The sequence below is a fragment of the Clupea harengus genome, chromosome 15 (genome assembly GCF_900700415.2).
Source record: "Clupea harengus chromosome 15, Ch_v2.0.2, whole genome shotgun sequence".
NCBI lineage: Eukaryota > Metazoa > Chordata > Actinopteri > Clupeiformes > Clupeidae > Clupea > Clupea harengus.
Window position 1 is genome coordinate 14,256,581 of NC_045166.1, and position 12,500 is coordinate 14,269,080.

Sequence of the window (12,500 nt, forward strand, 5' to 3'; positions counted from 1 at the left end):
ACACACACACACACACACACACACACACACACACACACACACATCCCTGGACTGACCTCTGTGACCTGGCTGTAGGTAGAGAAGAAGACTCTGGCAAAGGGGTCTGACAAGCCGCTGGTATCAGCAGCAAACAGGCTGCGGGCCTGATACATATGAGCCCTCAGCTGGAACACCTGCTTCACTGCGCCACAAAGAGAGAAGGCGTGAGAGGTGGGGGGAGAAGATGTGAGAAAGAAAGGGGGAGAACGGGTGGAGAAAGAGACAAAAACATGCAGAGAAGACTAAAGTTATGAAAGATAAGTGCAGTGTGTGAATGTGTATGAAAATGTTTTGGTAGATTTACTCAGGGATGGATTAACGAACGGGCCTACCGGGCCCAGGCCCAGGGGCCCATGAGCTCAGGGGGCCCCTAGGCCAGAGCCTCTGCGTGAAGTCGCTGTTATGTATCTCTTATTTGTGGTTGAAAAAGGTGTATTTTATTCATTTGCTAATGGCTTTAATTGAGTGTACCTGTGCTGTGTTAGAAAAAGCTAGATTAATGCGACAGTGATCAAGCATAACTTTTTGGGACTGCTCAGGATACCTTATGCTATATATCCCCTCAAAATGGCAAACCTGTCTCTGTCATGGTTTTCATCATTTTTAGGGGGAATTGTCAGTAGCAATCTATAACAAAATTATACTGTATGCTTATCTTACATACACTATAGAAACTATTAAAAAACGATTCAATTAAATTAATAATTTCTTATTTTCTTTGTTATTTTTGTCATATACAGATATGCAATGATGATTGCTGGGTAATATGTATCTTGTTGTCCAATGTCAAGTCTCTATTTGATCATGTGATACGATATAGCTAGTTTAGGCGCAGAATCTGAAAGTCAAGACCTACAAGCAGGCACAGTAGGCTACACCTGCCGGACAACGCCTTTCAAACATAAAAGTGGTGATGCATGATTTGATTTTTCAATGGACAGGATAGCCAGCCCATTCAGCCTCTCCTGCCCCATGCTGCCCCTCAGGTAGGTCTTAATCCGTTTCAAGTTGGAAAAGAATCACTCGGCTGTTGCCCTGTCACATGTAATGTCAGAAACAATAGCAGGGCAGTGCACACCTCCTGTTTACTTTCCCAATACAATAGCCAAAGTATCTAATTCGACCGTAAATTCCAACACATTGGTTGTGTTTGTGTGTGCGTGTGCGTGCGTGCACAATTTTTTTTTTCGCGGGGGGGGGGCCTTCAAAATATCCAGGCCCAGGGGCCCGTGGTTTCTTAATCCGTCCATGGATTTACTGTTCTCAGGAAGTCTCTGAGCGTATTTATTGAAACTAGCAAAGTGCACAATCAGTTTATCTAAAGGGCCAATGAAGTGCGTGTGGAGAGATTTTTCAGCAATTATGACTCACACCACTGCTTCACTGACTGAGTACAGCTTTGCAGTAGACTGCATAAGTGTAAGCTTACTGGCACCTTCCAGAACGATTTAGCAAACACGTACTCTTATAAGCCAGACAGGTCCACTCTCGTCAGCATAAAGACACTGCACTGTCTCTGACCCAAGGTACATTCTTACTGTTGTATACTAGGCTGATATGCTGTGGCAGCTGAAGTGCATACTTACTGATGTATGCTAGGGAGCTGAAGTGCATACTTAATGCTCTAAACTAGGGAGCTGGAGTGCATACTTACTGCTGTATACTAGGGAGCTGAAGTGCATACTTACTGCTGTATACTAGGGAGCTGAAGTGCATACTTGCTGTTGTATACTAGGGAGCTGAAATGCATACTTGCTGTTGTATACTAGGATGCTGAAGTGCATACTTACTGCTGTATACTAGGCTGATGGGCGGCACGGACTGTAGGCCTGTGTCCTTGGCTGCTTTGTTCTCCTCAAAGCCGCTGGGCAGGCCGCTCAGGAAGTCCTTCCTCTGCTTGTTGAGGCCCAGCCACAGGTACATCTCCAACTTAGCCTGAACTGTCCAGCCCGCAGGACCAAAGCCTTTCTTACCGGGCAGCTGAAACACACAAACAAACAAACAAACAAACAAATAAACTAACAAACACACAAATATCTCCAGCTTCGCTTAGCACTGTCCAGCCCACCGGCCAAAAGCTGAGGAAGGGCTGACTGAAAGATGGTGTGAGCTGGAGACACTTACCCTGAGAAAGAGGGTTTTGACTTTAGCGCAGTCCTTGCCCGTCTCCTCGTCCACGATGGAGTAAAGGATGTCCTTGGAGGGGACGCGGGCGTAGGCCACCCGCTTGTTGTTGCTCATCATCCAGACGAAGATGTCAGGGATGCTGTGCTGGGGCTGAGGAGGAGGATGAGGATGACAGGACAGAGACGTCAGCATGTACTGAAGCAGGCTACAAGAATGGAGATGGCAGCACACACTCAGAGCACGCTTAGACAGAAAGAGACTTCAGCACTGACTCAAGCAGACATAGAATAACAGACTTCAGCACTGTGATGGAACCGGAAATATTGATATTCTGTTGTTGTAAAAGACATGAACTTAGTGTAGCATTATTTTGTGTCTGTAACTCATTCTTGGATGTGTACTCTGTCTGTCTCACTGAGACCTGAACAAATGGCATGTGAACCCCTCCCCACCTCCTTCCTGCTCACCCTTTGTACCCTGTTATCACCCCCCCCCCCCCCCCCACTGGTGAACCCCTCACCCCACTGTCTCCCCCTTCCTCTCACTTATACACCCTCTCCCCTATTGTATTCTACCTGACTGAATTCCTGACTGAATACCATTCATAGTCTACAAACAGGTAGGCCTTTCTCTGAGCACCAGCTGAGAGGGGGTCTCCACGGCGAAATAAACTCCAGAAACCTGACTGCGTCCTCCGATCCCTTATTCAACTTTGGCGTGCTCATTTAGATTCTATCATTTGGTCCTTCGAGCCGGAGAGATCTACATCTCCCGAAACAGAAGAGAGTCCGAGCCGACGCTTCTAACATTGTGAACGGGACAGGTAAGCGATTTACGCTCAATCTATGTGCAGAATTGTTTTGGACCGGAGCCAAGAGTCAGAGAAGAGAAAGCTTACGGTGTGCAATACCGGCTTTAATTGTACGTGCTGTCTGTTAGTATACCAAGGCAGTTCGTAGGCTCCGGATAGGGTTGCTGTGTCGAATGTCCATGCACAGAGTTCGGCCATGCATTAATTGGATCATTTCGAGTGGATTTTTACTCTCTACACGTAAGAAATCCGTGTCCTGTGTTCTTGAATGGGCAACTGTGTCTATCAGTAGTGACTGCGCATGATCAAATCAAGCATGATCAACTTTGGCGTGCTCATTTAGATTATATCAACTGACTGAAGCAGACATAGAAGAATAGACTTCAGCAGTGACTCAAGCAGACATAGAAGAACTGAGACTTTGGAACATATTCGAGGAACAGACACCTCATCATCTACTGGCTCAGGCTTTGACACAACAGGGACCTCATCTACTGATGCAGGCTTTGAGGAACAAAGACCTCATCATCTACCTGCTCAGGCTTAGACACAACAGAGACCTCATCATCTTCTTCTGGTGCAGGCTTTGAGAAAAAGAGACCTCATCATCTTCCTGCTCAAGCTTTGAGGAACAGTGACCTCATCTTCTACAGTACTGTTGCAGGCTTACACAGAACAGAGACCTCATCATCTACCTGCTCAGGCTTTGAGGAACAGAGACCTCATGATCTACTACTGCAGGCTTAGACACAACAGACCCCTAACTAAGCACTAGAAGACTCATCTCATTTTTCTCTGCAAATTACATTTTACAATCTACAATTTACAAATGACAGTCTACCATTGTTCCTTCAATCTAATATTCAGTGTTCTATTAAGTGCAGAGGCAGGGTATTTATATTCCCTCCATATTTTGAATCTGCCTTCATTAGAATGCACCACTCCAAATGAAGCACTGTAGGCAACACAGGCAATGACAAAACACAAACAAATTATTTTCATGTAACCACCAGCAAAAACAAGCACGCTAAATAAACAACTAAAGAACATTAGTCAGAGAAGAACAAACAAGCCCACAGAAAGAAAGAAACAAAGTGAGAAAAAAAAGAAACACACCATAAAAATCACAAAACACAAAACATAAGTCCAACGTTATCAATCTGGAATGTGCACAGAGTCTGCCGTGTCTCCACTGTTTGCTCGTTTCAGACCGCAGGTAGGGATGTAAATTGGGTGGAAACAGTCTCTATGTGCCGACGGCTCAACTGGTGGAGCAACTGGTTCAGAAAGGTGCCATCAAGATCAAGACCATGGGTTGGATTGATCACAGGAAGCACACATAGGCTACTGATAAGGCCTATACATAAATGTAAATGTAAGTGTACATCTGTACTGTAAGTGACTTTGGGTAAAGGTTAGTGCTGTCAGTTTAACGCGTTATTCATTTTTTTATCGCGAGGTTAACGCGATTTTATTATTATTTTTTTTTAGATTAACATTCTTTTTGGCCCCGCAAACTGTGTAGTAGGCTAACGTTATGGTTTGAGTGAAGGGTGAGCGCGATACGGCGAAATGGATGATAAAAAGCTTCTGAATGGAAAGTTTACTTTTAAAAGTTGTGTTGTGCAAAAAAAGCGAGCTTCACTGTTGTCTGAAAATGTCAACAGGCAGCTGGCTGAAAGCAAAGAAGTAGTAGGCTTACCTTTTATTGGTAACCTAACTGTTACGGTTCTTTGTTTCTGAAATAAGAGGCCTGACTGCTATGTTCCCAGCAAACTTGAAAAAAAGAAAATATTAAGCCATGGTTTAACTGCACTATAGGCTGAGTCCTTGTTTACCTGAAATGTGCACTTTATAATTTCATTTTGTACCGCCCTGTTTGGCAATGTTGGTTTTCAATAAAATAAAACATTTGCATAAAGCAAGCCAATCCACTTTTCCATGTTAAGGGCATTAAAATAAAAATAAAATGATGGAAAAAATAAATGAACAAAGGGACATTTAGAATAGATACAAATTTGCGATTAATCGCTATTCATTTTGAGTTAACTATGACATAAATGCGATTAATCGCGATTAAATATTTTAATCGTTTGACAGCATTAGTAAAGGTATATGCTACATACATAAATGTAAATGTAAGTGTACATCTCCCACCTCTTCAGCCAGGAAGCGGAGTCTCTGCAGGAAGTTGAGCACCATCTTGAGTTTGTCTCTTACTGTGTTCCTCTTCACCTGGGAGCGGATGCTCTTGGCCTGCTGGCTCATGCTCTCCTGCCGGGAGGAGACAGACAGGATAAAGGAAGTAAGGGATCAGTTACACTCACAGAGATCGTAGACATCACTCACAGCGGTCGGTAATGCTCACAGAAATCAGTTATACTCACAGAGATTGAGAGTCACAAAGATCGGTAACACTCTTTGTCTCCCTCATGACAATCTCTCCTACTCTCAGTCACAGTTTACAGAACATAAAACATCCAAAAACCTCACAAACTTATCTCTCAGAGCTCTCTTATTTAAGAATAAAAAATATAACATATTTTTCTTATTGCTTGTTCTTTTCTTTTCGATTGCTTGCATGTCCAGAAAGACAAACTACAGTGTATGTTTCATTGTTGTCGCTGGGTACCTCTGTTTTCTATTCTTATGAATTTGAATTCTCCTATTTATCTCTTATTTGTTTATCTGTCATTCCGTCTCCCCCTCTCTCACACACACAGGACTTCAGTCTTACCATCTCTCTCATGCAGGACTTCAGTCTTTCGCGGTCCAGTTTGGTCCTGCCTGCTTGGCTCTGGTCCTTGTTTGCCAGAGTAATATAACGGCTGGAAAAAGAAACACAGAAAGCCTATTTGTAGAACTCACTGAGAAAATACCAGAGTTTACTGAGAGAAAAGCTTTTTTAACTCATTCACACAGCGTATGAACCACACTTCTGACTGATTATTTACATAGTAGCATTTCTGCATTGACCTTAGGAAGTTTCTCTAGGACTACAGGAAAAAAATTGTACAACAACATTTCATGCAAAGTGCAACTGTCCATAATCGTGTGATGTGTTGATGGCGCTGGAGTGATTCATGAACGTCTCTTGAGATTTTTTTTAAGTGTGGAGAAGAAAATGGCATAACTGATAGCTGAATCGTGTGCGGCGGTGATCTCTTGTTTAGGCTCTTGTTTAGGTTAAGTGATAAATGTCACCAGTTCAATTTAGCAATAAACCCAAGGGGCCTTATTTGCTTAGTCATGCCTTTTTCTATGTGTGTCCTTCTGAAGTTTGGTTGTCTTTGTCAGTGATTTGTCTAACAAAATCTAAGAAAACTTTTGTCACATGGGTGTGCTGCGGTTCACTTGTGTGCTCCCATGTGAAGGCTCAGAAGCAGATCAGGACCGATCAAGAACCAGATCAGGACCAATCCAGAACCAGATTAGGGGCACATCAGGGCCTGTGAGATCTCTGCTGACTGGGCAGGTGTGTGTGTGGAGGCTGGCCTGTTTGGACAGGTGTGTCTTTATAGATGCTTAACTGTCTAGACAGGTGTGTGTGTGTGTGTGTGTGTGTGGATGCTTACCTGTCTGGACAGGAGTGGTTGTAGATGTTGACCTGTCTGGACAGGTGTGTGTGTGGATGATTACTTGTCTGGAGAGGTCTGTGTGGATGATTGCCTGCCTGGACAGGTGTGTGTGGATGCTGACCTGTCTGGACAGGTGTGTGTGTGTGTGTGTGTGTGTATGTGGATGATTACCTTTCTGGACAGGTGTGTGTGGATGCTTACCTGCAGCCAGTGCTGAGCTCCTCCAGCACCCCCCTCAGTCGTCGCTCAGGGTAGGCCTTCTCTGTTTTAATGATCTCCTGGACGTCATTCAGACCCTCCTCCTGATACACACACACACACACGCAGGAACACACGCATTTAAAAGTGCACATACACATATAGGAGGAGAACACAAAGACACAAGGGGAGAACACACACACACACACAACCACGCAGGAACACACATACACACAACACACAGGAACACACATATTTCGAAGTACACATACATATATAGGAGGAGTACACAAATACACAAGGGGAGAATACACACACACAGATACACACACACAACCACACACAGGAATACGCAGGAACACGCATACACAAACACACACATACACACACACACACACACACACACACACTCACACACACACACACACACACAGCACACCAGTTTGCTCCCTCATCCACTCTTATGTACCATTGGAAAAGACATTTAATGTAGGCCCTGTGGGGAAACTCTACCCATTATATGGGAGCTTGCATAGTAATGGCTCCCCCTGGATACGTGAAGGCTAAGAAACTCTCAGAGTAATGTGTGCTCTACTGTAAACCTAGACAGCTGAACACACACACACACACACACACACACACACACACACACACACACACACACACACAGCACAAGGCTAAGAAACTCTCAGAGTAATATGTGCTCCGCCGTAAACCCAGAGAATTGCTGCCTCCAGAGCTCTGCACTTCAGACGTTCAGAAAGCCAAGCTACATTTCATATTTGGCTCACACACAGCCAACACCAGAGAGGGTCTCTTCTCCTGAGTCATAGCACAGTGTTTCCACCCCACCCCCCGCAGCCACGCCAGGCCTGAGAAAGTTGTGGGTAAACACATAACTCTCAGTTTTTCCACAGGGGTCCTTAGTGTTTGTGTTTGGGCGTTGATTGGAGCTTTCCACGGATTTATGAGGTGTTTCCAATAAGACATCTTGTGCTTTAACTAGTGTGTGTGTGTGTGTGTGTGTGTGTGTGTGTGTAGGTCAGGAGAGGTTTGCTCAACAGCACACACACTCTCCCAAGACATTATTACCTGGAAAAGGCTATGTTGTGAAAGTTGCACATTGATCTGAGACATAACCTCAGACACCCTCTATTATGCTGTATCTACAAGGCCTCACTGCCAGGTCTGGGACGGTCTGTGATCTTATCCACCCCCTACACCCCTACACTCTATTATGCTGTATCTACACAGGCCTCAGTGCTTGGTCTGGGAGCTTATCCACCCCCTACACCCCTTCAATCTATTATGCTGTATCTACACAGGCCTCACTGCTTGGTCTGTGATCTTATCCACGATGCTGCAGTTGTAGAGGTCTGTGTGTTTGTCAGAGTTTCACACTGACGCATCAAAAAGCCTCAGCCTGCTCTACTTTGGAATCGCCTGTCGGCCATCTTGCCCGTGACACAACCTCTGGTACCCCCTGTGGTTTGATACCTACTTGTCCATGATATGAGTCATACACCATCTATAGTGCACGATCTATGCAGGTCTGTGACCTTGTCTGTGACCTTATCTGTGATATATATCCTCTGATACACTCTCTGCATCATCTACACAGGAGCTCACCAGTTTGTCTGCAATCTTGTCCATGATGTTGGAGTTGTACAGGCGCCGCCTCTGGTCTTGCCACCAGCTCTTGATGTAGATGCACGGCTTCTTCTCAAAGTACGGCAGATGGAAGTAATTTCTAGGGAAGTCACGTCGTCATTCAGATGGTGTAGAAATGTACCAGTACCACAGTTCACAGTTCACAGTTCAGCAACGCCAACATTCGGATGGAGTGTGAATTTAACAGTACAACAGTTCAAAATGTTTAATTTCTGAGGAGTAATGTCATTCTTTGAAATGTTATCTAAATGTCTTAAAATGTTATTTATGCTTATAGGAGGTGACTGTATGTGAATGATTTTTGTATTTGTGCTAATATGAGCTGACTGAATGTGAATGATTTAGTCCTTGCTCTGATTAGGGCCTGATCTGTACCATGTAAAACCACCCTGAGCAAAACTAGCTGGTAGGGCGCTGCACTTTACTAACACCAAGACCATGAGCTCAGCACAGGATACAGTACAGAACTAATGAACACGTCTACACTTCAGATCCACATGGACAACTAAATGACATGCTTCACATTTTTGAAATCCACTATAACCAGCGATGTTCTAAATATCCTGTCACAGTGCCCCATCTCCACTGACCTCTCCCTGACCCTCAGTAACCCTTCACCCCTGACCCCAGACCTGTCGGTGATGACGGGCTTCATGACAGGCGTGCAGGACACAGACACCAGGTCAGCGCTGTCATCCGTCTCTTCGTCGCTCGAGTGCTGTATGAGCTCCAACTCTTCCTCGTCGCTCTCCGCTCCTCCCTCCCTCCTCTTCCTCTTCCCCGCCGCCGCCGGCTTGCTCACCCCATCAATCTGGTTACCATAGTTACCTGACATATGGGATATAAAACACATGATCATACACTCCATAATCACTACAACATCTACAGTTATAATAAATAGATATGTATAGTTTCACATCCTGATTCATGTCCTGTCTATATATGGCTACACGCAAACCACAACATGTTGAATACGATCCTTTTGAAGCAATCATTCTAACGATATTTTTTTAAATGGTCATAATCTAAAATGGAATAGTGAGATGTGCCGTTTTATGTCAGACCAAACATTCTCACACACACCGTGTGTAAAATGTATCTGTCACACATACCTATAATGTTCCCTTTACATAAACCAGTATGTATCGACCATTTGACACCCACCTATTGTGACCTCGAAGCTGATTGGCTTATCTCCGATCTTCCTGTCAATCATGGTGGCCTCCAGGAAGGACCCGAAGAGGAAGAACTCATCCACCTTTCCTGTGGCACTCTGATAGACAGAACACACAAACACACCAGCGAAGGATAAGGACAGATTAAAAGAGCAAATCACACTCTCACTGGACTCGTTGTCATCTGAGATGTGCAGTGCAGTGGCTGTGTGTGTGTGTGTCTGTGTGTATGTGTGTGAGTGTGTGTCTGTCTGTGTGTGTGTGTGTGTGTGTGTGTGTGTGTGTGTGTGTGTGTGTGTGTGTGTGTGCCTGTCACTGTGCTTGTGGAGGGTTTATCACATCTGGGAGCCACAAAGCCTTTTCCTGAAAGACACACTGAGCTACCTGTCTCAACAAGAGGCTTCAGCTCTCAGCTCCTCACCCCCGACCTCAAGAGAACACGCAGCACGTTCCTCATCCCCGACCTCAAGAGAACACGCAACGCGTTCCTCCCCCCGACCTCTAGAGAACACGCTGCACGTTCCTCTACTCAGGGGCTGAGGGAGGGGAGGTTGTTGAGTGTGAGGAGAGACTCGGGCTGTTATGGCTCTGGAGGATACACTGAGGACCCACAAAACACACTCACAGGCTCAGACAATCTGCCGCTGATGCAATGCATACACAATGCACAAGCCACCGTGGACACATTCTATTCTTTTACGGTCCCTCTTTCTCTCTCTCTGTCTCTCTCTCAATCTCCTGTTTCTTTCTCTCATTATCTCTCTTCCCTTCTCTGTTTCCCTCTCCATCATTCTCTCTGTATTCCTCCCTCCCTCTCCCTCCCTTCTTTCTTTTTTCTGTTGCCCCTCCTCTCCCTCTCTTTTTCTGTCGTCCCTCCTCTCCCTCTATCATCTGTGTGCTGCATGTCATCTCTCTCTCTCTCTCTCTCTCTCTCTCTCTCAGGATCCCCTGCTCTCTCTCTGCTGCCTTTTTCTAAAAGCAGTTGCCCAGCCAGGCACTGCGTGGGACTCAGAAGCGAGTGTAAAAATAAAGATCAAAGTGCTATGCTAATAAAGACACGATGAAGAAACCAGACTTCAGATTCACAGCGACTGTCATTATCCCTTTGGCTGCTCTGTTAAGCCTGAACAAATACAACAAAGAGAGATAAGAGACGCATTCGAGTCCAGCATGAACTTCAAAGCCCACAAACCCACGGATGTAGTCATCTGAGTCCTCTGCATCTGAGAGACATTTCACTTCATAGAATAAGACACAGTAGGGTGGGCATTCCCATCATCACGCTACGGTTTGGGGGAAACTCAGTAGAATGGGCATTCCCATCATGACGCTACGCTCTGGGGGAAACTCAGTAGAATGGGCATCATGACGCTACGCTCTGGGTGAAACTAATTTATATTATCAACGATGTTCGCTCTCAAAACGAAAAAATCAATTATGGGCACATCTTAGTATCTATCGAGTCAATTAATTCCGCACTAAAGTAGGAAGTTCTGTAAAGGTAGGAGCATGATTAACCTCCTAAGGGACAGCAGTGATTGGATGAGCCAGTCACTGTGGTGAGGCCCAGAAACCCACGGCCGGAGGCAGCGGCGTCTGTATCTCTGTGAACTTACAGTTTTTCTCGATTGCTAACACACATTTTTTGAAAGCATGCCTCGTTTTCTCCAAACTCTAAACACAAATCCCAAAACCACTCACACAAAATGCAAAATCCTTTATATCTCCTGCAAAATGCAACTTTGCTTTCAAAACAGTGTTATGTCACCTCAAAAGGGTATTTTGCTTTCAAATGACAAACACAGACCATTATATGAGTAGACATTCTAAGCATCGATTGAACACTGATGTGCTCAATGGAAAACACTACTATGAATGGGAAAACACCAGTATGAAGGCCTTATCAGGAGCATTATGCCCCTTCATGTTCAGTGTTACTGTATGCTTACTCCTGTAGTAAAATATAACTGTATGATGTTTTTACACAAATATAAAACAACACACAAATATACAATAACAACTAAAATATTTCTTTATTTTTTCCAAAAGTGCTGTAAAAAAAAAAAAGTGCCTATACATCACAGCAAACACAACTGAATGTGTAAATGGTTTGCACAGAATATTGGATAGGATATATAATATAGGATATTGTTTGTACAGTCAACAAAAAAAGAAAGAAAATTTGAAAATAAAAAAGGACAAAAAACTACTGTAATCCTGTAATATTGACAATGTTGTATCAGAAATAGACCTACACAGTGTTGTGAAACACTTGAAAATAACATTGGATTGGATTACAATACAGTACAGTAATGTGTCAGTGCTGATAGGACGCAATCAGTTGTGGAAATGTATATGACTTACTTGCACATAGTCATAGCATAACTGTACACCTGCTTCATTCTCAAGGTGTTCCGCCTTAGAACACAGTCCACTGTGGCTAGGCTCACTGTATTGATGTTTAGGAATATGTCTTGGTCATCAATGGTTGCACTTTGTATTTGTTTACGTAATTTTACAAATACAGTACAATGGAAAATACTCGAAATACAAGAATACTATGCTCCTGATAAGGCATTCAAACTAGTGTTTTCCTGTCATAGTAGTGTTTCTTATCTATTCCCTCTTCTGAATGTCCGGAGAATGGATGCAACTGAGAAGCGGCTTATGTTTGGTTGAACCCTCTGGCCAGCCTCCTGCATGGTCAAACCATGGTTGACCACATGGTTGACCACAGTGGCCCGAATCTCATCAGAGATAATGGCTCTCCTTCTTGCTCTTTCTTTTCATCCTCTTCATCCTCTTCCTCCTCCTCTTACTCTCACTCCTCTGCCTCTCTGATCACCTCTCACTTCAATGTTGCCATCAATTGTTCTCCAAACCAGGAGCTAACCTGTGGCC

General features: G+C 44.3%; 1 protein-coding gene across 6 annotated transcripts in view; it reads right to left on the bottom strand.

Annotated features, from left to right (window-relative positions):
* otofa (otoferlin a) overlaps positions 1 to 12,500 on the bottom strand; it is a 123,403-nt gene that overhangs the window by 23,740 nt on the left and 87,163 nt on the right. For all 6 annotated transcript variants that reach the window (XM_031581421.2, XM_031581417.2, XM_031581419.2 and 3 more), the window contains 9 exons: positions 9,589 to 9,697; positions 9,057 to 9,252; positions 8,383 to 8,503; positions 6,757 to 6,857; positions 5,715 to 5,805; positions 5,135 to 5,251; positions 2,164 to 2,316; positions 1,830 to 2,019; positions 57 to 181 (listed from right to left, as the gene is read on the bottom strand). In XM_031581421.2, the coding sequence (XP_031437281.1) occupies positions 57 to 181; positions 1,830 to 2,019; positions 2,164 to 2,316; positions 5,135 to 5,251; positions 5,715 to 5,805; positions 6,757 to 6,857; positions 8,383 to 8,503; positions 9,057 to 9,252; positions 9,589 to 9,697 (1,203 nt within the window). The remainder of the gene's footprint in view (positions 1 to 56; positions 182 to 1,829; positions 2,020 to 2,163; positions 2,317 to 5,134; positions 5,252 to 5,714; positions 5,806 to 6,756; positions 6,858 to 8,382; positions 8,504 to 9,056; positions 9,253 to 9,588; positions 9,698 to 12,500) is intronic.